Source organism: Cricetulus griseus, chromosome 3 (assembly GCF_003668045.3).
Source record: "Cricetulus griseus strain 17A/GY chromosome 3, alternate assembly CriGri-PICRH-1.0, whole genome shotgun sequence".
Lineage (NCBI taxonomy): Eukaryota > Metazoa > Chordata > Mammalia > Rodentia > Cricetidae > Cricetulus > Cricetulus griseus.
Window position 1 is genome coordinate 32,404,980 of NC_048596.1, and position 27,430 is coordinate 32,432,409.

Below are 27,430 nucleotides of genomic sequence, written 5' to 3' on the forward strand. Positions count from 1 at the left end.
GCCCAAACTTTTTTTTTTTTTTTTGGTTTTTCGAGACAGGGATTCTCTGTGGCTTTGGAGGCAGTCCTATAACTAGCTCTTGTAGACCAGGCTGGCCTCGAACTCACAGAGATCCTCCTGCCTCTGCCTCCCGAGTGCTGGGATTAAAGGCGTGCGCCACCAACGCTCTGCCCTGGCCCGCCACCTTTTTTTGTTTATTTGTTTTGTTTGCCCCCTCCCCCAGCACTGTTTCTATCGGTCTCGTTTGCTTCTGCCTCTAGACTTTTAAACCCGCCAGCAGCACCAACCTCGGTTTTGTTCAGCACAGCATTCTGAGAGGCCCTTAAGAACCGTGTCAAATCGGGCGTTGGTGGCGCACGCCTTTAATCCCAGCACTCGGGAGGTAGAGGCAGGCGGATCTCTGTGAGTTCGAGGCCAGCCTGGTCTCCAGAGCGAGTGCCAAGGATAGGCTCCAAAGCTACACAGAGAATCCCTGTCTCGAAAAACAAAACAAAACAACAAAAGAACGGTGGCAAACAACAGGCACTGGATAAATATTCCTGAAATGAATGTATTTCCAAAGGAACTAGTACTTGTGACCTCTGCATAGTAACCTTTGGTTCTGGGAGATAAGACACACCGTTCACAGACCTGGGACAGTACTTCACTTGTTGAGAACTTCAGTGAGAAAGGTTCAAGGTCACCCTGGGAGAAGGAAATGGGGTGAAAAGAGAGAGGGAAGGGGAGGTATGAAAAGGTGTGTGTGTGTTTTTGGGGGGGGTGTTGGCAAGCCGGGGGAACAGAGGGGCCATAAAATGGGACACCCTGCTTCCTGTTGGGACTGAGTAGGACAGGGCCTGACTCTTAGTAAGGACTAAGAGTGAAAAAAGATGAATACAGAAAATGAAATCCAGCCACCCAGAGGTGCCAAGGAGCGACTAGAAGTAGAAAGGGACTCTCAGAGGTTGCCCACCGGGGACAATGCACCGGGCACAGCCTGCGGGTTGGGACCAGGCAGCATAGGGCAGGAAGGTCTGGGGATGCCAAGAGGCGTGGGGTGGAGCCGAGGGGAGTGGGGTGCGGAGGGGCGGTGCAGCAGCAGGCGGGGCGGCCCCGGTGGCCAGCGCTCACTTCCGGGAGAGCGGGGAGCTGTGGCCACCGCCCGCTCGCAGCTGCCTGCTCGCTGGGGCCGGGGAGCCCGTGAGCGCGCAGGCCAGGCCGCAGCCCAGTGTCTGTGCAGCTCGGGCCACTGTCCGTCACCATGGGGGCGTCGGGGCGGCTGCTGCGCGCCGTGATCATGGGGGCCCCGGGCTCCGGCAAGGGCACCGTGTCGTCACGCATCACCAAACACTTCGAGCTGAAGCACCTCTCCAGCGGGGACCTGCTCCGCCAGAACATGCTGCAGGGCACAGGTGGGAGCTGCGACCAAGGGCTGGCAGCGTGCGGTCGTCCCGCAGGGGCTTTGCGGGCCGGGGTCGAGGGTCTTGCAGCGCTCCGCTCCCTGCCGTCGCCTGGGGAAACAGCTGCGGCGCTCCGAAACCTCTGGCCTCGGTGGGCAGCTTCGGGTAGATTGCGGGGGTGGAACTAAGAAGTTCAAAGACAGAAGGAAAGCCCTCGGCTTTGTTCGAATGGCACATCCGACCGGCTGGCAGCTACTGCGGGGGTCCAGCCTGGGGAACTGTGCCCGGCTCTCCACGTGTCCTTGTATGCGGAAGGCAGGCTTTGGCTCTGCCCCAGTTAGCTTTTTTTTTTTTTTCTACACTCCCCCTCCCGCCCTTGGTAAGCTCCGTGGGATCTTGTAGTTCTGATCTTTATATTTTCAAGGTCAAGTATTACTTATACTCTTTGCAGTCACAAAATTGGCTTAGATTTTGATGCCCCCAGACATTTCTCGGGCACGAAGGGTATCCTTTTGCACTGTTACATAAATGATTGTTGTGTTTCTCCTGCCCAAATTGTTCTAACTCAGCATAAAATCTACTCAACAAACTACACTTTACAGTGGGTGGGTTTGTGGTAAATTCTACTCTAAGAAAAGCATTAGAATTTTTTTTTTTGACACAGTGTCATTCAATGTAGCCAAGGTTAATTTTAACTTAAACTTGAGATCCTCCTGCCTCAGCCTCCCTAGTGAGTTCTGGGATTACCAGGCACTAGCCAACTAGCAGCTGTAGGCTATTTTTAAAAAGTTAACACCAGATGTTTTCTGCAAAATAGCGTTGACCTTCAGTTCCTAACTAGTGCCTATTTTGAAAGTCGTTTGAAGCTTATTTACATAGAAATCGTACCTGTTCAAGATAAAAGAAAAAAAAAAATGGAAAAAGTAAAGGTCCTACAGCGAAGGGAAGACAGAAGGAAAGAAAGTAAAAAGCAAAGCTTTCTCTTATTCCTGCCCCTACCCTGTTTTTCAGAGAGAAACAATGCATTTCCTTCTGAAGTATCTCTGTGTACAGGCACACGTGTATATCCTCTGTGGATCATGTTACTGTGTATTTACTCAGCAGCCGTTTTCACACTCTGATCTCATCCGACACCCATATGTCCATTACCCTGTGTGTTTAACCACCAGTTTGCTGAATCTACCGTGATTTATTTAACCTGTTCCCTCCCTCCTGGTGGGTGTATAACTAATTTCCAGAAAAGGGTGCTTTTTTGCTTTTGTTTAAAAGACACTGACATTCAAATAGGGGAGAAGAAACCCAACCCACTGTTTTCTGTCTCTCTGGTTGGCTCCTCAGCACCCCTGGAGCATGTTTTCACTCCCTTCTAATGTTGACTTTAAAAAATAATAAAGGTTGTAGTTAACTAAACTTTATCAAAAGGTTGTTTGACTCTTGCTACATGTCCCCAGTCCTGGAGACTGTCTGATTAGTTTGCTGCTATCCAAAGTACAGAAGACTTTAGGAATGACCTGTAGGCTGAGTCAGCGCTCACCTGATTGTGGATGGCAAAGAATGCACACTGCTGTAGGAAAATATAGGACATTTTAAGAGTAAATGAAAGGAAATTTTAGAAACAGCGCTCCTTGATTCACTTTAAACCTGTTAAAGAGTTAGGTATTGAAACTCTGTAACATGGAGGGGTACACAAAGATGTTCAGCGGCTCATTCTGTACGTTTTTTTTTTTTAACTTATTCATTTTCATTTTGCATGCATTGGTGTTTTGCCTGGATGTATGTCTGTGTGAGAGTGTCAGATTTTGGAGTTACAGGCAGTTGTTAGCAGCCATGACGGTGTTGGGAACTGAACCCCGGTCTTCTGGAAGAACAGTCGGTGCTCTTAACCACTGAGCCAACACTCTAGCCTCTCATTTTGTAGTTTTAGTGGGTAGCTCTTTTCTTTTTTAAGACACGGACAAATACTTTCTTTAAACTGTAAAAATTCATTATCAGAAGTAGGTGGTTATTTGTTTTAACAGGGTCTCACATAGTACCTCTGGCTGGTCTTGAACTTGTAGCAATCCTCCTGCCTTAATCTCATGCATGTTGGGATTGCAGATCCACCAGGCCCTGCTAGAACTAAGATTTGTTGTGAGAGAAGTCTTTGCAGGTCAAAGTTCAAGGTACACACAGCGGGTTAGTCTCTGATCAGCTGGGAAAAGGTACAGATCTCAGAGGGAAGCCCCAGCCAGGCCCCTAAGGATGGTTTACACTGAGTCTGGCTCATCTAACTGATGCCTGAAATCTGGAAGTGGGAGGTCATGGGATGGCGGGGTCACTTATTCTTCAAAGAAGTATGGGCAATTCCTTAACAGGAACACAAGAAGCAGCTTGTGGGGCGGGTCATGAGATGTTTTCACAGATGTTAATAGTTCATTATGCAGAATAGTTTTTCACTAAATGGTATCCAACAGGTCCCGTGGGTCAGGGCCGAGAATATAGTCCCAATAAATATTTGTGAAAGGATTGGATATTTCCCACAGAAACAGCCTAGGTAGAAGTAATCTTTAAAAAATTCTTAGAAAGGGCTGAGAATTCAGAAGAGGAAACTGACATCCTGTAAGTTGACCTCACAGAGACATGATTGATTAGTCTTTTGGTGTGTTCTCCTTTATTCTTTTCTGTCTCCTTGTTGCATTTGTGTGCAGTTGTACAATTGTTATTAGATTCTTTTTTATTCTCATTTGTTATATATCAAGTTTCAGTCTTAATTTCAGGAAGATTGTACACTTTATTTGAACTTTGCCTGTTATTAGCTATTGATTTTTTATATTTATTTATTGATGCCAGAAACCAAGTCTGGGGCCTTGTGTATGCCCCAGAGCTGGCTCTCCAGACCCCTACTGATTGGACATTTGTGTTGTTAACCATTCTTGGCTGTAATAAATACTGCTGGGTACCCAAGTAGCAGACTGCAACTCTGCTTATTTTCCTTTGAGTGAATTCCAAGTGTGGCATTTCGAGGAACTCACCGTCATTTCATGAGTGTTATTTTATAACCCTGACTACATAGTCTAAAATGTGTCTGGTGGGAGTAGGAGGACCCAGTCCCTTCCAGCAGTCATCGCTTCGCCTTTACCCATTTTTAGACCTAGACCCCTTCCTCAGCTCTATATTTGATTTAAAATGCAAGCTGTGCGTAGTATTCATTAAAGCCAAAAGTGCATGTGAGAAAAACAGTCATCTCAAGATAGATAACAATGGCTTTGGAAACACTAGGTGACCTGGTGACACTAGCAGACCTGAGACCCTAGAGCACCAACCAGGACAGTGGAGTCCGAAGGTCTGAGTCTGAGACTTACCATTATTGTATTCCTCTCATTCCTTTCATGAGAAAAAACGAGCGCCACGGAGGTTGAAGAATTCCTTTCTGTACTCACCTGGGCAGCACACGTCCTGAAGCTGGTATGCTACAGACCATTAGTCTGGGCTCAGACGAGAGTGAGATTCAGACTCGTGAACTCCTTCCCATACACACAAAACCCAAAACGAAAATAAACAGAGTTTTCTGGGGCACCAGGGTGGAAACCCAGGCCCCAGGTGTCAGTTATATATTCTTTCCACAGGGCAGTACTTCCCAAATTGAGGTTCATGTGGTCATTTTAGATAGACTTTTTCTTTATTTATTTGCCAAGAAGAACTTACATTTTGTGAACATTTTTTAGCTCATTTAGGAGGTGCGCTGCTTAAAGGAAACAGTAATTCAGATGTGGCAGCTGTCTCAAGGTGAGCATGTGAGTGGTAGCCTGGTCTGGCTCATTGGTGGGTGTTTCATCTGTGGTACCCGATGAGAGGAATGACCCTTTCAGTCTCATTTGCTATCATCTGTATGTTGGGAGAGGCTAACTCAGTAGATAATCTTGAGCCCCCAAGTGTCCTCCATGTGGCCAGGCATCGTCATGTGGACCATGGAGCATAGTGTGTATAACTAGACTTAGATTGATGGCAGAACAGGTTATTTTTATAATGGTAATTTGTAATAGTCAATGCATTTACACGGTTTGGAATTAAAAAAAAAAACATTGAAACAAATATTTAGTGAAGAGAGCCTTGTAAGATATTTCATGCATACATGACTTGGCGCTAACACAGGTCCATAACGTGCAGAACCTTCAACAGTCAACAGTATGCTTTCTGGGAGTGTCACATTTCTCCCCTAGCATTGTCTGGCCCGGATGATTCGCTGCCATGTGACTTCAGCATTATTTAAAGTGTATGTATGCAAAATCCAGTGCACTTAATGTGTCACCGAGTTGGGTAACTGTCACCACAACAGACTTAAGAACATTTTTATTACCCACAAAAGAAGCCTTATAGCTATGAGTCACTCCTGTCCCCACCCACCCCACCTAAGCCTCTGGCAATACTATTATATCTTTCATTTTTCATGGACATGTCACAGAAATGAAATGGTAGTCTATGGTCTTTTCTCTCTGGCTTCTTTCACTTAGCGTATTATTTTTCTCAACTATGTTCATTTACTTAGAGTGTATGTGTACTTGTGTATGTGTGTGCCATGGTCTGTGGAGGTCAGAGGACATCTTGTGGGTAGGTGGATAGTCACTCTATCATGTGGGTTCAGGAATCCAGCTCAGGGTATAAAGCTCAGTGGCAAGTTTCTTTGACCTCTGAGCTGTCAGTGCTGTTCTGAGTCTGTCACATTGTGTTGCCCAGGCTGGATATGAACTCCTGGCTCAAGTAATCCTCTTACCTCAGCCTCCTGGGTAACTGAAACTCGGGGTGAATGCCACTATGCCCAGCTTGACTTAGGCTTTTAAAGATCCCCTCATGCTGTAATATTAGGACTTGGTTACTTTTTATTGTATTATATGGATGTTTTACATTTTGCTTAGCTGATATTTGAATGAGCTTCCTTTTTTCCATTGTTTTGTATCAAAGTCATTCAGAGCAACCTTAAAAAAGAGGCATTGGTTCAGAACTACCGCCATAAAAAGTAAGCTGCTAAATTGCTGGATTTTTTTTTCAGTTTTTCATATACAAAACAAAGGGTTTTCTTTTGATGTTTTCATGCAGAGTGCCAAATTCATAGATTAATTATTTAATAAAACACCACAGCTAGACTTCAGAAGAACCTTGCCCCTTGTCTGTGCCCACATACCCAGTGATCTGTGGGTCCATTAGGCATGCACACCGAGTGGGGGATTTCACTGAAGGTGCTCACAACTGGGGCACGTGGATGTGTGTATTAGTCACAGTGGCTGCCATAATAGCACACCACAGTCTGGTGGCTCAGATAGCAGAATTACTTTTGGAGCCTAGAGGTCCAAGATGAAGGCTCTGGAAGAGTTGGTTTGTGATGAGGCTTGCCTTTCTGGAACATCTGACTTTATGGCCTTTCTTCTGTGCTCAGGCACTCCTGCTGTCTCCTCTCAGTGTTTACAGTTTCTATGAGATGGAGGCCCCACCCTAAGACCCCATTCAACCTTAATTACCTTCTTAAAGATAAATAGTCTAAATATCACAGTAGAGGTTAGGTTCGAGTTTCAGTGTATGGACTTGGGACTGCTCAGTCCATAGCAGTAGCAGGATTAGCATGTGACTTCAGGGGAGAGACAGAGGAGAGAGGAGAGGAGAGGAGAGGAGAGGAGAGGAGAGAGAGAGAGAGAGAGAGAGAGAGAGAGAGAGAGAGAGAGAGAGAGCAGAGAGGCAGAGGCAGAGGGGAGGGAGGCAGGCAGGCAGGCAGGCAGGCAGGCGCGTGCACGAGCTCTAGAGTGCTCACGACATTACAAGAGCCTAGAGGGAAACCTGGTTACCTAGGAGGTTGAGGTTTTCTTGCCTTAAGTGTCTTTTAAAATAATTTCTGTTTTCATTGCTATAACCAAAGACTAGACATTGAATACTTTATAAAAAAAAGAAAAAGAAAAGCTTATCCAGTGTGCAGCCGTTGGGATCTGAAGTGCCAAGACCTATGCAGCTGGCAAAGATCTGTGCTGGGTTATCCCATGCAGGAGAGTGGGAGAGCACGTGGGTACATGAGGAAGAGAGAAACCTCGGCAAGCAGTTACCTAGGACTCACTGCCAGAGAACTCGCCCAGCATCATTATCTCTTCATGAGGGTGGACTTAGGAACCAAACACCTCAGAGAGTCTACTTCCTTCAACATTGTTTCTCTGGGCGCCAGGTTTTATAATGAGCTCTGGCTCATGAATGTCTGGCCCCCCTAACACATACCTGTATCTTGATTTGCTTATTTTGGATCAGCCACATCCCAAATCTTGTGAAGAGTCCTATTATCAATCAAAAGAAGGAGCAAGGTGTTATAATACAGCTTAAGGTGGGGTCGTGACAGATCCCATGGTAGGCGAGGGACAAACAACACGCAGACAGAGCTTAAGTGGGACGTTTTATTGGGAGAGAGGGAAGGGGATAGAAAAAGAAAAGGGAGAGAGGGGAGAGAGACAGAGAGAGAAGAGACAGGAAAAGTCTTGTTGGCCCCTTCAGAGGAACTGCGGGAAAGAGAGAGCAGAGTTTTCCTCTTAAAGGGACCTTTGCACTTGCGTGCAGACTACGAGTGACATAGCAGCCATAAGACCCTGGGCTGGTCAGGGTACTGCCTGAGTGCATCCTCCCAGGTGACGGGGCTAACACAAGGGACTTGCTGGGGTTTGTTACTCTCCTGGTAGGGGGAGTGCCTGGAAGAGAGTGCAAGCGGGGAAGGAACGAGGTAGGGTGAAGGCAGACCATGAGGACCATGCTAGGCAAGTGCTGCCCACTGCCAGACCTGTGCAACTGGGCTGGAATTCTGTCCTGAAGCACGATGAGGAAGCAGGAGACAGGTCTGGAAGAGGAAGGCTTTCGAGCTGTTTCACCAGAGGAAGGAACGAAGGTTGAGGGAGATACATTGTTTTAAAATGTAGTTCTTTTTTGGGGGTGGGGGTGGGGAAGTTCGAGACAGGGTTTCTCTGTGTGTGTGGGCGCCACCAACGCCCCGCTAAAATGTAGTTCTTGTGAAAAATCCAATACCTGAAAGTTTTATAACTATGTAGGGGTAGAATAAGAATTAAAAGGACAAAAAAAAAAAAAACTAATTAAAAGGACATGCGGAGGCTGGAGAGATGGCTCATCAGTAAGAGAACTGCTCCTCTCTCAGAGGACCAGGTTTGATTCCCAGCACCCACATGTCAGCTCACAACCATCTTTAACTCCAGTTTCAGAGGATCTGAGGCCCTTCTGGCCTCTTTGGGAACCAGGTATGCATGTAGACAAAAGGACCTTACACATAATTTTTTAAAAAAGAAGTGGTCCAAAGAAACGAATGAGGTCTACATATATTAAGTACATGGAACTTTACAAAGACTATTTTATTTAGTTACTTTTAAATATTCTTCTCTCTCTCTCTCTCTCTCTCTCTCTCTCTCTCTCTCTCTCTCTCTCTGTGTGTGTGTGTGTGTGTGTGTGTGTGTGGTGTACACATGTGAGTTCAGTACCAGGTCCTGGATGGCCTGGAACTTGATATGCAACTAGATCTGGGTTAAACTTGGGGCAGCCCCACTGTCTTCACTTCCCTTTGGTTTGCTTGTTTTGAGACAGGGCCTTCTGTAGCACAAACTGACCTCAACCCCACATATGTACCTGGGGCTGGCCTTGAACTCCTTCCTTCGGGTATTTCAGTTGTGCGCCACTGTGTCCAGGTAACCTCTGCTTGTAGCAGAAAAGCTGCGGATAACACACTTTCTCATGGGCCTGACTTCCGGAAACATCCTGTAGAAAATGGATTCTGAGATCTGGAGTAGGATAAAGCAAACATACTTACTGGCTTTTCCCTTGCTGTAGAAATTGGTGTGCTGGCCAAGACTTTCATTGACCAAGGGAAGCTCATCCCAGATGATGTCATGACGCGGCTGGCCCTTCATGAGCTGAAAAACCTCACCCAGTGTAGCTGGCTGTTGGATGGTAAGTGCACACAAGCAGTTCTGCTGCCTGAAGTAATGAGTGCCAGCAGGAGAAAGAGCAGTTGGGACAAGGGACAGTCATCAGGAGGGCAGTCAGTCCCCTTTGAGTCTAATTTTAAGATTGAATCAGTGAACTGATTAACTTATTTTGAGGCAAGGTCTGGCTTCCAGTATGCCATGTAGCTAAGGATGAACTGCAATGTTTGATCCTCTTTCCTTTGCCTCTCAGGTGCTGGGGTTACAAGAATGGGTGGACAAGCTTGTTTATATGTTGTGGTGATCGAACTCAAGGCTTCCTGCATGCTAGGCAGACATGCTACCAACTGAGCTATATCCCAAGCCCAAGGGTCTGGTCCTTTTTTTTTTTAAATATATTTTTTGATTTATTTTCATTTTGTGTGCATTGGTGTTTTGCCTGCATGTATGTCTATGTGAGGGAGTCAGATCTTAGAGTTACAGACAGTTGAGCTGCCATGTGGGTGCTGGGAATCGAACCCCGGTTCTCTGGAAGATCAGTCAGTGCTCTTAACCGCTGCTCCATGTTTCTAGCCCTGGGTCTGGTTCTTTATTTGGAAGGGAAAGAGGCTGTTGGACAGCACGGTTTCTAGACTACTACAGATGTAACTTTAGTTTCTTCCCCACTTTAAACAATATTCTTTGACTTTCTAAACTTCTGTTGTTTTGCTTTTTGAGACAGTCTTATGATGTAGCCCAGGCTGACCTTGAACTTGTGAGCCTCCTGCCTCAGCCCCCTCCCCACAGAGTAGGATTCCAGGCCTGCAGCACCATACCCAGCTGAGAATATTTTGTGCTAAGAAAGGATCTGTACAAAAGCAGTTAGACTGAAGAGTGACTTACAATACACTATAGGCTTTTCCCAGCCAGAGTCCTGGCAGAGTCTCAGGGCAGGGTGGCTTGTATATGCTGCTTTCTGATGTAGGAGGACACAGAAGAGGCCCTTAAACATGGGATACTTTCCTTCAAGATCAAAGTTCTAATTCCATTTTGGAAGAGGTCCTGTTACTTCTCTTCTGTTTAACCCCATTCTCCACCTTCACACATGATTCCTCAGGGCTGCCCACTGCACCGCAGCTCAGCTTGTTTGCTAGCAGGCAGAGAAGGTGTCCTAGTCCCTAACTGTAAAAAGGTCCTAGATGACTCAGAAAGGTGAAGTAGAGAATGAACAAAGGGAGAGGCAGGACAGAGTTCCTTACTCTGGTTTATTAGAGTTAGTATCAGGAAGAAAAACAAAACAAACAAAAAAACGCTTGCCCGTATGTCCACATAATGTATATGCACAGAATCTCAAGGACTTTAAAAATTCTCGAAACACTTCTAAGAGGTCTTTGGTGTGTAAATACCATGCTAAAGACTAGTGACTGTGTATACCAGGCTGCATATAGTTATTCATGACATAAATGTTGACTAAGTGCCTTCTAGGTACACAAAGCTGTTCTAGGCACTGAACCTAAGCAAGAACAAAATCTTTGCTTATATGGACAGTATACTCTAGTAGAAAAGTTTGGATAAGCACAGATTCAGTGTTAATGTGCACAGAGAGCCATGTGAAGGGCAGGTGGGTGCTTGTTTCCCTTTCTGGTAGAAAATGTGGACACATGAGTCACCATTTTATCCTCAGGTTTAATGAAGTCTTGCTTCTTCGAGATGCTGGGATTTAGAAGTACTGTTGACAGGTAGCCTATGTGGGTCTCTTTAGCTGAAGGAATGGGGTACATGAAGGTTGAGTGTGGATGCTGCCCAGCACAAAGAAGTGGACAATTTCCTAAGAGCCCATGGCCATCAGTAGAGTATATCTGGGGACTAGGCTCAAGACAGAGTAACAGGGGAAGGGCCTGGAATGTGGAATGTTTGTATTTTTATTTCTTCATTGTTGTACTGGAACAATGCCTTTTCCTTTAGAAAAACTAAAGCAGATGAAAACGTATAAGAGAAGTAGCATCCTCAATGATCACACCCTCCTACAGCAACTATGTTTAATTGCCTTTCTTTAAACAGGCATTCTGTATAGTAATAAAAAATATACAAGTACACAAACTTCCATCCATTATTAGATATAAGTTTTGCTCTCCCCACAAATAATATTTCATATTATTTTTTTGTTTTGTTTTGTTTCTCTGTGAAATAGTCCTGGCTGTCTTGGAACTCATTTTATAGAGCAGGCTGGCTTTGAACTCACAGAGATTCACCTGCCTTTGCCTCCTCAGTGCTGGGATTAAAGTTTTGCGTCTCCACCATCAGGCCTTAATATTGTTTTTCTTTTTGCTGGAGTGACAAATACTTCAGAAAGACAACTGGAAAGAGGGATGATTTATTTGGGCTTCTAGTTTCAGAATTTTCAGTCCATGCTCCTGCCCATGTTGTTTCTGGGCCTTGTTGAGAGTGTGACTGAATCTGAGCTGCTCTCTTTGTGGCATCGTTGACTGTATGTCAACGATGTATGTATGGGTTAATTCATCAATGTAATCACAGCCATCTCTCAATGACTGGATCTGTCAAGTGGGGACCAACACATAAGCTTTTGGGGGATACAACTTATTATCCAAACTGTGACATATACACACAGAGAGATACATGCTGTGACAGTTATTCTTGGTTGTCAACTACATCTGAAATTAACTGAAATCCAAGCAGCTGGATGCACCTATGAGGGACTTTTTTCTTAAATCACAGACCCACCTTTAGTCCAGATCTTTTGCGGTGGGAAGACCCACCTTTAATCTGGCCATGCCCTCTACTGGCAGCCCATGAGAAGGACATGGAAGGAGGAGGCTTTGGTTCTTTGCCTGCTTGCCCTTGCTCTCCTGCTGGTGAGATCACTCCATCACTAGCATTAGAGACTATTTCTTTAAGCTTTTGGTGTATACGGAAAACAATCTGAGACATCCGGCCTCGTGTACTGAACAACTACAGATTCTTGGACCTTCTTCTGGTAGACAGTCATTGTTGGACTGGCTTGACCACAGTGGGCAGCATAGGCAAAGCAATGTCTGTAATGGTCTGATCCATAATGGTTAGAACAGGCAAAGTGATTTTTATGGTGGCATGACACATATGGACCTTTGGTACTGGCTAATCAATCAGTGTTTCCAGCCATGAAATAGGTAAGAAGCCTACTGCCTTTCTGTTTGATCTGTATAAATGGAAGATTTCTCAAACAAATGAAAGGCTTCATTGGATGATGGCAAAAGGTTATCTTGGCCCATGAACGAATTTCCAGACTTGAGCCAGTTTGCAGGCCTAGAACCCTTTGAATACAAGAATGGCCAGGTTCCCCTGAGGAAGGACCTTGATAAAACACATAAAAGTATTACTGTTAGCCCTTCTCTAGTCCAAGGGGACATATGACCTTCTACAAGGTTAACTGTACACCGGGGGAAGGGAAACAATCAGACTCTCTGGGGTCTACTGGTTCTGAATTGACACTGATTCCAGGAGATCCCAAGAAACACTGTGGCCCTCCAGTTAGTTAAAGTAGGGGCTTAGAGAGGCCAGTTTAATGGAATTTTGGCTAATGTCTGACTCACAGTAGGTCCAGTGGGTTCCCGATCTCATCCCGTGGTTATTTCTCCAGCTCCAGAATATATAATTGGGATAGATATACTTAGAAGTTAACAGAATTCTCATATTGCTTCCCACCTGTGGACTGAGGAAGGGTATGGTTGGAAAGGGTAAATGAAATCTTTAGAGTTGCCTCTGCCAGTGGAAATAGTGAATCAAACACAGTAATCACATCCCTGGAGGAACTGCAGAAATTAGTGCCACCAACAAGAACTTGAAAGATGCAGGGGTGGGGGCCCTACTGTGTCTCCCTTTAACTCTCCTAAATAGCCAGTGCAGAAGACAGATGGATCATGGAGAGTGACAATGGACTATCAAAAACTCAATCAAGTAGTGACTCTGCTTGCAGCTGTTGTACCAGATGTGGTGTTCTTACTTAAGCAGATCAGCATATCTTTTGGTACATGGTATGCAGCTATTGATCTAGAAAATACATTTTTCTTGGGACCTGTTCATAAGGGCCACTCGAAGAAATTTGCTGAGGCCAGCAGTATACCTTTACATTACAGTTTTACCTCAAGGATATAGTAACTCTCCAGCCCTGTCATAAAATTAAGTGTCATAAAACTTACTTAGAAGGGATCTTGATCATATGTCTCTTCTACAAAACATCCCACTAATACACTATATTGATGACATTATACTGATTGGACCAAGTGAGCAGGAGTAACCGCTTTGAACTCATTGGTAACACATGTGCATATCAGAGGATGGGAAAGAAATCCAACCACAATTCAAGGACCTTCTACCTCCGTGAAATTCTTTGGAGTCCAGTGGTGTAGGGCATGCAGAGACAATCCTTCTAAAGTGAAGGATAAGGTATTGCACTTGGCTTTCTCCAACCACCAAGCAAGAAACACAATGTTTAGTGGGCCTATTTGGATTCTGGAGACAGCACATTCCTCACTTACTGTGTTACTCTGGCCCATATACCAAGTGACTAAGAAAGCTGCTAGCTTTGTGTGTGTCCTGGAACAGGACAAGGCTCTTCAACAGGTCCAGGATTCAGTGAAGGATGCTCCACCACTTGGAGCATCATCTTGGATCTCCACCATCATCTGCAGACACCATTCTCCCTTTGAGACACAGCTCTTGGTCTACTATTGGGCCTTAGTGGAAACTAAACTTTTGACAATGGGCCACCAAGTTACCATGTGACCTGAGCTGCCCAACATGGGCTAGGTGTTAACTGACCCACCAAGTCATAAAGTAGGACATGCACAACAGCAATCTATTAGCAAATGGAAGTGGTATATATGTGATTGGGCCTGAGCAGGTCCTGAAGGCACAAGCAAGTTACATGGAGAAGTTTCCCCAATGCCTATGGTTTCTACTCCTGTTATATCTGCTGCCAGTCATGCACCTATAGCCTCATGGGGTGTGCCCTGAGGGAGAGAGGACCTGGTTTACTGATGGTTCTGCACATAATACTGACACTACTCACAAGTGGTATTCCAACCCCTTTCTGGGCAACCCTGAAAGACATCTGTGAAGGGAGATCTTCACAGTGGGCAGAACTTAGGGCAGTGTACATGGTCATGCATTTTATTTGGAAAGAGAAATGGCCACATATACGATTGCTCACTAATTTATGAACTGTAGCCAATGTATTGGCTGGATGGTCAGGGATCTGGAAAGAACATGATTGGAAAATTGGTGAGAAAGCCATCTGGGGAAGAAGTAAGTGGACAGAGCTCTGCAAATGGCAAGGGTGTGAAGATACTTGTGTCCCATGTAAATGCTCACCAAAAGATGACTTCAGCAGAGGAGGAGAGTTCAGTAACTTAGTTTATAGGTTGATCTGTTCAGTGGACAGTCAGCCTCTTTGCCCAGCCATCCCTGTCACTGCCCGATGGACACATAAACAAAGTGGTCATGGTGGCAGAGATGAAGGTTATGCATGGGCTCAACAACATGGACTTCTACTCACCAAGACTGACCTGGCTACAACTGGTGCTGAGTGCCAGATTTGCCAACAACAGACACCAACAGAATCCCTTTTACAACACCATTCCTAGGGATGATCAGACAACTACCTAGTGACAGGTTGACTATACTGGACCACTTCCTTGTGGAAAGGAACTCACTTCATAGCTAGAGAAGCTAGACAGTGGGCCCATGGTCACAGAATCCACTGGTCGGTCTCACCGTGTCCCCCACCATCCTGAATCAGTTGGTCTGGCAAAGACAAAATGGCCCCTTGTAGAAATAGTTACAGCGCCAATTAGGTGGCAGCAGCCGGGAGGGCTGAGGCAGGGTTCTCCAGAAGACAGCATATGCTTTGAATCAGTGTCCAATATATGGTAGTTTCTTTCATAGCCAGGATCCACAGGTCCAGGAATCAAGGGGTGAATGTGGTGGTTTGAAAGAAAATGGCCCCAAAAGGGAGTGGTACTATTAGGAGGTGTGGCCTTGTTGGAGGAAGTGTGTTAATGTGGAGGTGGGCTTTGAGGTCTCATATATGCTCAAGCTATGCCCAATGAGACAGCCCACTTCCTGTTGCCTTTGGATGGAGATGTAAAATTCTCCTTTTCTAGCACCATGTTTGCCTGTATGCTGCCATGTTCCACCATGATGATAATGGACTAAACCTCTGAACTGAAAACCATCCCATTAATTTCATTTGTAAGAGTTGCTGTGGTCATGGTGTTTCCTCACAGCAATGGAAACCCTAACTAACACAGTGGAAAAGGGAATAGTTTCACCCACTGTTGTCCTATTGACCCACTAGAAAATTTTTCCTCCTGTTCCCATGACCTTAAATTCTGCTGGTCTAGAAGTTTTGGATCCAGACATGGTTGGGGGTACTCCTTCGAGGAGATACAACAAACATTCCATTGAGCTGAAAGTTCAGGCTTTTCCATGGCCATTTGGGCTTCTGATGCCCTTAAGCCAACAGGCTAAGAAAGGAATAAACAGTGTTACAGGAGTGGTGATTGGACCAGATTACCAAGGAGAAATCAGATTGCTTCCCCCCAATACAGGAAAGGATAATGTCTGGATGTGGGAGGTTGTTTAGAGCATCTCTTGGTGTTATCATGTTCTGTGATTAAAGCCTAATCCAGAGAGGATGACAAAGGGCACAGATGCTTCAGAAATGAAGGTATGGATCGTCTTCCAGGAAAAGAGATAAAATCCACTGAGGAGCTTGCTGAGGATAGAGGAAATATAGAATGGGTAGTCGAGGAAGGTAGTTATAAATACCAGCTAGTGCCATGTGACCAGTTGCAGACACAAGGATTATCATTGACATAAATGCTTCTGTCATATTTATTAAGAATGTGTTTGCATAGATATCTGTGTTCTCCTTCCTCCGTCTCTTTCTCATGTAACATCAATTACGAGATTATCAGTGTTTATCATATTTAAGTTTTGAGATACTAGAAGAATTTCCCTCAAGGGACATTGCCACCTATACTAAATGCACAATGCGTTTGCAGTTGTACAAGGGATAGTTATATTATGTTAGGCATAATTATGTCCTGGTTAAATATATAATATGTTTGTGACTGTACATGGGATAGCTAGCCATTATTATGGCTGGTTGTTTTCATTGGGAAATTAAAGCATGATATAAAGAGATGTTTGTGTGTCAAGTTGACAAAGGATGGACTTGTGATAGGTGTTCTTGGTTGTCAACTTGATGACCTCTAGAATGAACTAAAACCCAAGTGGCTGAGGACACCTGTGAGGGATTTTTTTTTTCTTAATTCATTTGAAGTGTGAAGACTCACTTTTAACCTGGATCTTTGAGGTGAGAAGATAACATGTTTAATTCAGATCTTTTTTTGTTTTTGTTTTTTGGGTTTTTTGAGACAGGGTTTCTCTGTATTGTTTTGGAGGCTGTCCTGGGACTCTCTCTGTAGACCAGGCTGGCCTCGAACTCACAGAGATCTGCCTGCCTCTGCCTCCCAAGGGCTGGGATTAAAGGCATACACCACCAACGCCCTGCATTTAATCCAGATCTTTTGAGATATGAAGACCCACCTTTAATCTGGGCCACTCCTTCTGCTGGCAGCCTACGTAAAGGACATGGAAGAGAGAAGCTTGCTCTCTAAGCCTGCTTGCTCTAGTCCATTCCTTCACTGGCATTAGAGCCAACCTGGCATATACTGTAGACCAGCTAAGACATCTGACCTCATGAACCGAACAACTATTGGATTCTTGAATCTTCTGTTTGTAGACAGCCATTGTTGGACTAGCTGGATGATAGCCTGGAAGCCATTCTAATGTATGTATGTATGTATGTATGTATGTATGTATTCATTCTCTAAGTTCTGTTCCTCTAGAGAGTCCTAGCTAATACAAACACATAAACCAACTTATTCAATTTGCATTTCAGCTGAATTAAACTACAACTGGCAGGCTTATCTCAATGGGCTAAAATATGCATTTTCTTGCATTTAGCATACATATAATTCCCTACTTGAGGAGCACTTGGGTTGCAGCCAGGTTTTTACTGTTTGGAATGATGCTGCAAACCTAGCCTTGTGTTTCTTTTCCTGTCACGGGTTATTTTGAGTCTGGTCTTATTCCAATTGATGTTTTATTCCAAGTTACTGAAGATAGACATTGAAAAAAATGTGTGTAGAGTGCTTTGCCTGCAAGCATGTATGTGCACCACATATGTATGGTGCCCATAGAAGCCAGAGAAGGGTGGGCGTCCGAGCTCCTGGAGGAAGAGTTACAGATGGTTGTGGGTGTTATGTTGAGAGATGGGAATTGAAGCTGGACCCTCCCTAAGAGCATCAGTATGAACATTGTAATAAGAATAGAGAGGGATTTTTGTTAAGACTTTTTTTCAGTGTAAACTCCTGGGTTACAAGTGCAGGTGTCAAGTTAGATAGATTGCTATGTTCATACGTAACTGCTGCTGCTTAACAGCTTCACGAGTGGCAGCAAGACATTTGCTGCTGCTCTGTCTGTCTCCTCATTTGTAGAGTGGAGATAACACCAGCATCTCTCTTAGGACTGTTAGGGCAGTTGAAAGAAATGATCCCTATTAACCTTTAGTGTATGGATGTTGGCGTCTGAAAGCATTCCGTGGAATGAAGTATTGTATTCTATTAGTCTCATTAGAGATATTAAAATTGTTTCTCTCAGGATGACTTACTTCATTATAAACTTTATAGTAAATGATTGTTATTTTTCTTTCAACTTGGGGCTATTTAAAGTGTTGCAGGTTGAATCTCTTGCCATTATCTTTCTTTGGAGACTGTTTTCCCCCAATCCAGGTTCCTTAATAGTTAATCACATTTTAAGGTCTAAGTCATAAAATTTTCCATGTTTCAGGGTTAGCAAGATGTGTTTTCAGCTCTAACAAATCATTGCATATGCATCTCAACCTTTGTCACCTTTGAGAAGTGTATCATTTCCTTCTGTTTTAATTTCCCATGTGTTCTGGACAGAATGTTCCTAGCCATAACATTATAAAGTAAAAAATTTAGGATCAAAATACCATTTCCAATTCCCCAGCGTAGCTGTGTCTATTTTGGGATTCAATAATCAGTTCTAGTTGCTTTTCTCTGTATTTTTGCCTCACATTGTTTAAACTATTTTAGCTGCACTGGCTATGTATCCCAGTTTTCAAATGCCTGAGACCACATGTTTTCTATTTCAGAGTGTTTGTACTTTCAGCTGTGTACACTTTACCATCTGAGCATCCTGAACACCCTGAATCCCCAGTTAGACACTTTCTGACATCACTGGATCTAGATTTCTGGAGTAGGGTTGTTCAGACTGCAAAAATTGTTATTTATGTCAGGGCCCGCTCCTCTTGTGTTTTGCTGTCATATTCCAAACACAGCCTTCTGAGATTCTGAGTGAAGATGATGTCTTCCTGACAAGTTCTTTCCTTTTTTTTTTTTTTTTTTTTTTTTTTTTTAAGATAGGGTCTCACTGTGTAGCCCTGATGGAGCTCGCTATGTAGACCAGGCTGGTCTCAAATTCAGAATTCAGCCTTCCTCTTTTGCCTCCTGAGTGCTGCCACCAGTCCGTCTTATTTTAAAAGTATTGTGTTCATATGTGGACAGGTGTTGTTGGCCAGAAGGTGTCAGATCCCTTAGAACTGGAGTTACAGTTGGTGTGAGCCACTGGATGAGGGTACTTTGTGTTTGGTTGTTTTTTTTTGTTATTTTGTAGGGCTTTTTTTGTTTTGGTGTTTTGTTTTTAAACTTTGTTTTGTTTTAGAGAGCCAAGTGTGGTGACTCACACTTGCTTCATTTAAGATTTATTGGTGTTGTGCTTACATGTTATATATGAGTACCATGTGCGCGCCTGGTGCCCTTGGAGACCAGAAGGGAAAATCAGAACCCTTCCAACTGGAGTTATGGTTTTGAGCTGCCAAGTGAGTGCTAGGGACTGAACCTATACAATATCAGCAAGTGCTTTAAACCACTGAACCCTCTCTCTAACCCCTTTTGTTTGTTTCCAAGACAGAGTCTCGTGTAGCCAAGGCTTTGAACTCCAGATCCTCTTGCCTCTACTTCCCAAGGGATTACAGGCATGCTAGTCAGTACACCTGACTTGGATTTAGTTTGGCTGGTAAGCATGATGGCAGGCAGGCAGTTAGTTCTTTGGTACTTTTCTTCTACACAGGCTTCCAACTGTTTCACTGAAGCTTACCCACCCGGGAGAGCAATGTATTATTATATACAGCAATGTATTATTATTATACAGCAACACCCTCACATGCACACTCAGAATGTTTGGCCAAATATCTGAGCACTCTACAGCCCAGTCAAGAAGACACCAAAAAATTTGAGCACAGTTGTATTACAGTTTTGATACACTTGCCTGGTTTCATTCCTTGGGTTCAGTTTGCCTAACACTAATCCCTTTTCTTTCTTGTCTTTTCCTCCCTCCCCCTCATATAAAGGTTTTCCAAGGACACTTCCACAGGCAGAAGCCCTGGATAAAACTTACCAGATAGACACAGTGATAAACCTCAACGTGCCCTTTGAGGTCATTAAACAACGCCTTACAGCTCGCTGGATTCATCCTGCCAGTGGCCGGGTATACAACATTGAGTTCAATCCTCCCAAAACTGTGGTGAGTAGCAATAGTGGGGCTGACACACAGCACAATGTCCCCGAGTTCTCTTCCCTAGCAGGCAAAGCTCTGTAAACCTGGACATCCTCTGTCTGACCAAGACAACTGCTAGGGTATTACTTGATGAGTCTCGTCCACCCAAGCTTAGTAGTAAAGCTGAGTTCCTCTGTCACAGGTGTGCTCCTCATTCACAAGTGCTATGCTGTAATTGTGCCATGTCCCCCATAGGAACAGTGGGTCGACTGCTTGGTCCCCAACTGGTGGTGCCATTTTTGAGGTGGAGCACAACTGGAAGAAGTCACTGGGGCACTGTCTCGGCAGATCATGCATGATCCTTAGCCCCTTCCCCACGCTCTGCTTCTTATGTATACTGTGAAGAAAACCACACACACACACACACACACACACACACACACACACACACACACACACACACACAAAGACCTACACACTCCAACCATGATGTCCAGAAGTCCAAGCTCATGAGCCCAAGCAGCCAAGATAGATGTGAACCTTCAGATACTATGTGCCCAAATAAACAGTTGGTCCCTTCTACTTGTTTTTCTCCGGTGTTAGTTACAGCGATGAGAAACCTGACATGGTTTTGATTTTCATCCTGTGTGCCAGGGTGTGAGTGAAGGCAGAGGCAGGGAGGATTTGCAACACTGGATTACAGTTGGAATGTCAACCACCTCCCAGTAGCCCACACTTGAGGACTTGGGCCTAACGACAGAGAGGGGCTTCCAAGTCCAAACTGCACAGTGCTATGGAAAGGACCTTGGGGGTTCTCACTGCTACAGTGATCTCTTTACCTTTAGTTTGGACCCTGTTTACTGAAATGTTAGCACATTTTTTGTGATTGGTGCTACAGTAAAAAGGCTGTCTGCTTAGAAAAGTACCGTATTACTGAGCTGATGCCCTAATGGCTGTCTTAGGGCATTGATGACCTGACAGGAGAACCTCTGATTCAGCGAGAGGACGACAAACCAGAGACGGTGATCAAGAGACTAAAGGCGTATGAAGCCCAGACAGAGCCAGTTCTACAGTATTACCAGTGAGTTCTTGCTTTTCTCAACTGCTCTCAGACAATCAGTTTTGATTTTCCATACTTTACAGCTGAAATACTAAGCTACCAGAAGCCCCATTCCCAGCTGGCTTAAGCAGTAACGAGATTTCTAGGCTGTAACAAAAACAGGCAGGGCTTCAGTCTCCTAGCTTTCCTCAGTTTTGCCATTCTCTTAGTTTTGCCCACTTCTATGTACTGGCTTTGTTTTTCCTTCACAGTTGCTGGTATTTGCCAGAAAGGCCACTCCTTCCTCTTTCCCGAAGGGCTGAGGAGTAAACCTTTTATTCGGAGAACAAAAGCTCTGGGCATCAGCATCACTTAGATGAAACACTGCAGCCACTGGTTAGGAAACCTCATACTCATTGTTCTAAGCCTGGGTTACTGCCAGTTCCAGTATCGATCATGGGGCTTGGGAGGCTGGATACAGGCTAGTCCACATCCAAGGCTTTGAGCTCATTTCCACCTACATTAGGCCATGTAGTGGAGGGCTGGAACCAGTGTGGGGGCAATAGTAAGCCCAATAGAGCCCACCAAAGGTACCCAGAGAGGTTTCCTAAGCATAGAATTTCAAATGATAGCTAACCCTCAGAATTATTATGGGGTCAACAGTCTTTGAAGGCTTCTACTCACATTTTAATCTGTTCTTCAAGGAAGTCCGTATCATACACAGAATATGAGAACTACTCTGAGCGAATACTCAACTCAGGCCAAGAAGCAAGTCTGCTTTCCGTCCTCCCTCCCTCCCTCCCTCCCTCCTCCCTCCCTCCCTCCCTCCCTCTCCTCCCTCCCTCCCTCCCCCTCCCTTCCTCTGTCCCTCCCTTCCTTTCTTCTTCCAGGGCATGAGTACTGCGCTTTGCTTTCACTGTATCCTGCTAACGATTCAGGGCCAAAGTGGTACATGCTGTTGCAGTAAGAGCATAGACCCAGAGTGAGAAGACCCCACTTTCAAAGCCCAGCTTGCTATTTAATTAACATGACCTTTGCCTCTTGCTTAAGCCCTGCCTGGTTTCCCTTTTGTAAAATGTGGGTGAGTTTAGAGGCTTGAAAGTGAGTTACTATATGTAACTCATCGAATTGTCCTGGATGCACAGGAAATGCTGGACATATATTAGCTGTAATTATGGTGGCTATTTCTGCTACATTAGGATAAGCATGCAGGACCATCTGAACAGGTCCCCTAACTGTCCTAACATTTCTAATAGTTCATTTCTGGAGGGTGAAATTACAAGAGTTGGAGATTCACTTTTTACAGTAGCTGTTTTTAAGCTTGTGTTGGTATACTGAGCCTGACCCTATAACCCTAGGCAAGGCATTTCTCCTCTGTACCACTGATTCCTACCTTACGGTCAGCCAGCATTAAATGGTCCCTGCTCTATAGACCTGTTAGCGGCCTGGAGTGAGAGAACCCCTGCAAAGGCTTAGAGCAATCCTCAGCTACTGAAGCAGCCGCTTTTGGGTACTCTGCTGGCACTGTGCCAGGCCCTTGTCTAAGCAGACAATTAGACTCGGTTCTTATGAGCCTCCGAGGAAGTCACCTTGTATGGGTAAGAGGAAAACTGTGCAAACAACATGCATCGTGCAATGGGATGCAATACATGCTTACCATCAGAAACCATTCACACTGCCTTAAGCAAACAGGGGTGGGGTGGTGGGAGTTGTTAATCCTATAACCAAGAAGTCCACATACAGATGGCAGATGGCTGGCCCAGGGGCTTAAGGAGTGCCGTCAAAACTCAGCCCTTTCAGTTCCATTCCCGGTGTTGGCTTCGGTCCCAGGTGGCTGCAATGTTTTCTGACTTTAGCTCAGCTCCTGCCAGCTCCACTAACTCAGCAGAAAAGAGACACCCCCCCCCCCAGCTAAAGTTGTGGGATGAGCTGCAGCCAAACACTGTTGAAGAGAAGGTGTGGGAACCCTCTCACTTGAACCTCATGTACTGAGTGTGCTCTACTTGACGGTCCACAGGACTCAGAGCAGAGAACGCCCTGTGCCTGGGCAGATAATAACACTCCCAAGAGGCTGTGCCTAGAGAAAGTGCCTGTAAGGATTAGTTCTGACACAAGATGGGAGGGTGGGGAAAGCTACAGAAATTAGTGACTTTCTTTCTGGGCTCCTGACGCCTGATACTTTTTGCCCATAAATTCATGCTTTTCCACCTAAGATCTCATGCATAGACTTACAGGTTTAACTAAAAATGGAAAGAGTCTTAAAAAGAAATTTCATGCTGGGCGGTGGTGGCGTACACCTGTAATCCCAGGACTTGGGAGACAGAGGCAGGTGAATCTCTGAGTTCGAGGCCAGCCTGGTCTACAGAGTGAGTTCCAGGACAGCCAAGGCTATACAGAGAAACTCTGTCTCAAGAAACAAAAACAAACAAGAAGAAAAAAGAAAAAAAAAAAAAAAAGAAACTTCATAATAGCCAGTACTGTAATTTGAACAAGCTTAAGTCTTCTTGTTTTTCCTAGCCGGGGAAGGTTCATCTGTCTAGAAATGTAATGCTCTTACTCCGTGGAAGGCTAATTTTTGTAGCTGGCTTCATTTCATTAGGGAAATTATAATGGCAAATGTATGTGTGTAGGGAATGGGTGCCTGGGGTTCTGCCTCAGTAATACATCACTCCTGGCACCACAGCTGATGCTAGATTGTCTGCAAGCTTTCTTATTCAGAGCTTGGTCTCTTGAGAGTTCCACCTGCCTGAGAATTGAGAGGATAAAGGGCTTCTACTATGCAAATATTCCCTTTGCATAATTTTTCTCTGTTGCAGATGCTTTCACCCAGAAAACAGCTCCTGTTATTTAAGTTAACCACAGCAAATGTGAGTTGTCAACAAAGGGATTCCTTTGTCCTGGCGACAGCCTGGTGAGAACAGCTGCAGAGCTATGACAGCCTATTTGTGGAAATTAATAAATCAACTTATATATCTGTTCTTGGGTGACCTACAAACCAGTGTGCACACCCAAGAAATGTGTGTGGGTTAGGGGAGTTCAGAACCTTAAGGCAAATGCCAGGATTCTGAGCCCCATACTTCATCCTTACCCCATCCTGAACACTAGAGTAAAATAAAATACTTTGATGGCTGGTCTGTCTGGGGATAAGCCAGGGATACACAGAGAACTCTGACAGGAGAAATGATTCAGGAAGGTAGAATAGAGGGGAAAGGAACTTGGTAAAAAGGAAGGATAATGAGTGTTAGGAAACTTTCAGACTTCAGTGGACAAGGCAAGGCAGGATGATGTCCTGGTGCTGACCAGCTCTGTTTCTAACCTGCCCACCTGGCGATTGAGTCCCTTCCTATAAGGCAAGAGTGTCTGTAAGTAGGAGCATCTGGGCTTTTGACAAGACATGAAGCATTAGTATAGGCTTAGCCAGCAGCACAGGCTCAATAGGACAGCTCAGATCTTTTTAAAGAGCCCCTTATGTCAGAGAACAAAGGTTTTGCTGTCCAGCCAAGTTCCTTCCCCTGGATCAGAGACCTAAACTCTCAGGACTTCCGAAGTCACATGGACTACAAATTCCTTTGAAAAAGCTCAGTAGGCACACTCAGTCCTGTGTAATCTATTTACCTATCTACCTATTTGTTTTTCATCTTTAGGAAAAAAGGAGTGTTGGAAACATTCTCTGGAACGGAAACCAACAAGATCTGGCCCCATGTATATTCTTTCCTACTGACGAAAGTTCCAGAAACTACCCAGAAAGCCTCTGTTACTCCTTGAGGAGGGCAGTATTTAGCAGGATGAAGCAGGGCCTCCTTGCCTCGCCTTGCCTCTGTTTTTTGAAGCTCTTTTCCTAAGACGTCTCTGAAAATTATGTCTTATTCATAATGGCTTTCTTTTGGATGTTACTAAGGATGCGCCAATGAGTCAGACACTAAGTAAGGCTGATCTGTTAAAATAACCTGGAATGTTTAATCTAGATGTCTTCTGTGGATTTGCAATTAGAAAACATTAGAGATGTTGAAACTTAAAAAAAAAAAATCATAGCCCAATTAAAAGAGCAACTAGTTAATTGTCTACCCTCATGTTCAGTTAGCGGTTGATCACATTTTCATGATTTTCTGGAAAAGTTTTTTAAAAAAATTACATCATTTGAGGCAGATAAATATCTCATTAAGGCTTTTACATAAGCCAATGCCCCATCACAACCCCCAAAAAATGTTTTCTAGCGCCATGGGATGTGGTATGTGGGAAGTCTATAGATGACAGGAAGAAAGCAACTGGCTTTATTTACAGATGCTGCCAGATGCAAGCTCACTGCTGCCTTTACAGGAAAAGCAAGGGCACAGGCCACCATGCTGTGTCCTCTATCTACTAGTTTCCAATTTGCTATGAAAATGCACTTATGGACATTTTAATATGGCTTGTTTTCTTTTCCAAACATGCATGTACTGAGGGATATGATTTATGTTAACTGAGTTCTCAGAGGAGCACTGGCAAATGGCAGTGGATAGTCCTAGATCCTCGCACATTGCTCAGGCTGAGGACTATGCCTCAGCCTAGTGCTGGCATCACTGTGTGCTACCGGTTGCCACTGCTTCAAAGGGAAACAACTCTTCTTGTACCATCTAAGCAGGCTCCTCATCCACCGACAGCACTGTGGATCCAACTCAGCCTTGTGTGCTGGGCAAGCATCCTACTGCAGTACCACACCTCCAGCCTTTAGTCTTTTCTTTTTCTTGTGTGGATTTTTGTTTGTTTGAGACAAGATCTCATTATGTAGTTCTGGCTGTCCAGAACTATGTTAACAAGGCTGGCTTCTAACTCACAGAGATCCACCTGCTTCTGCCTCCCAAATGCTGGGATTAAAGGTGTGGACCACCACAGCTGGCCCCAGCCCCAGCCTATGTAGCCCAGGCTAGCTTGAAATGATATAGTCCACGCTGGCCTAATTTTCATGACCCTCTTGTTTAAACCTCCAAGTGCTTAAATTACAGGTGTGTACCACTAAGCCAGGCCTGGGAAACCAATCTAAACTTCGGTCACTTTAGATTCCTTAGTGGGGCAAGGACACATCCTTATATATTGTGGCCCCAAGTGAGAAAATACAAGAAGTGAAGAAAAAACAACTCTACCTTCAAGGAAAATGTACTCTTTATATTACTTGGTGCTAAATCAAAGAATCAAGCCCTTGCACAGGCTTTGAAATTTTGGCCTGTTTTATTTCAGACACTTAAGTACAAATGCCAGCAGGTGGTTCTTAACATATCTGGGAGTGGGGTTGGAATGTTTGATTTTTAAAATTCATTGTTGATCTTTCAAGATGGACTAGGCCTTTAAACAGGATTACAATGAACATCTTGTCCTTTGTCAATGTTTCTATCTGAATGCTGGTAACTGATTTCTAACAATGTTGTGAACTATCTAAACTGATCAGCAGGTTGTTACTTGTGGCGATATCAGCACTGTGGCTGCCTTCTGTTTTCTGTCTGTCCGTGGCCTCTGGCCCTCCAACCCCCTTCATGTCTGTTGTGGCTTCTCACTGGCTTCTTTGTAATAAATTGTCTTCCAATAGCACCTTTCTAATAAACAGGTCTTCAAATAATGACTTCTTTATCTCATGTGTACTGACTTTTATGACACTGTTTGGTGATGTGGCGGTAGAGAGGATTGGAGAACATGAAGTGACAAACTTCTTTATCCTGTGATCGGAATGACCAAGATTTTGTATATACATCCATTTGGGAACCATGTATTTCTATTAAAACAGACAGAGGGGACCTGTTTTCTGGTGGATAGGTTGATATCAGACATTGATAATGGATATCATTGTTGGGGCTGGACAGATGGTTCAGCAGGTAGGTGCATTGGCTGCTCTACCAGAAGAGCCAGGTTTGATTCCTAGTGCCCACATGGCAGCTTATAACCATATGTTAACCTAGTTCTAGGAAATCCAATGTCCTCTTCTGACCTCCATGGGCATCATGCACACACATACTGCACAAACATACACACAGGCAGACACTGATACACATAAACGTTCTTTTAAAAAAGGATCATCACTGAATACATGATGCTGAAAAGCAGATGTTGTGGGGACCAGTGCAAGAACTTTTATTTTTTGGCACATGGGATATGCATGGAGCTGAATGCCCTGGGCAGGAACATTGTACCTTCTCACTGACAAGATCCCTGTATTAATAACTACAGCTTGCAACTAAAGATTTTCATTCTGGAAGTTAGGATTAATTTTGTTTTAATCGATTAAAATAGTCTAACTGGGCTCAAAAAGCACTAGTAAAGGCCAGTACCATACCAGTTTTTGCATATGTAGCGTTCCCCCCATTTTTTCTTTTTTTAGGTTTCATTATTTTTCAAAATTTTTAAGGTTTTTATTTTTATTTATTATGTATACAGTGAGCTGTCTGCATGTTTGCCTGCAGGCCAGAAGAGGGCATCAGATTCTACTAGAG

The 27,430-nt window shown here is 44.4% G+C and overlaps 1 protein-coding gene across 1 annotated transcript; it reads left to right on the forward strand.

Annotated features, from left to right (window-relative positions):
- Positions 1-1,104: 1,104 nt before the first annotated feature.
- Ak3 (adenylate kinase 3) lies at positions 1,105-26,565 on the forward strand. Its single transcript, XM_027406443.2, has 5 exons — positions 1,105-1,391; positions 9,213-9,332; positions 19,788-19,960; positions 20,896-21,014; positions 24,617-26,565. Exons 1-5 carry the CDS (start codon positions 1,241-1,243, stop codon positions 24,735-24,737), a joined length of 684 nt encoding a protein of 227 aa, XP_027262244.1. The 5' UTR covers positions 1,105-1,240; the 3' UTR covers positions 24,738-26,565.
- Positions 26,566-27,430: the final 865 nt, after the last annotated feature.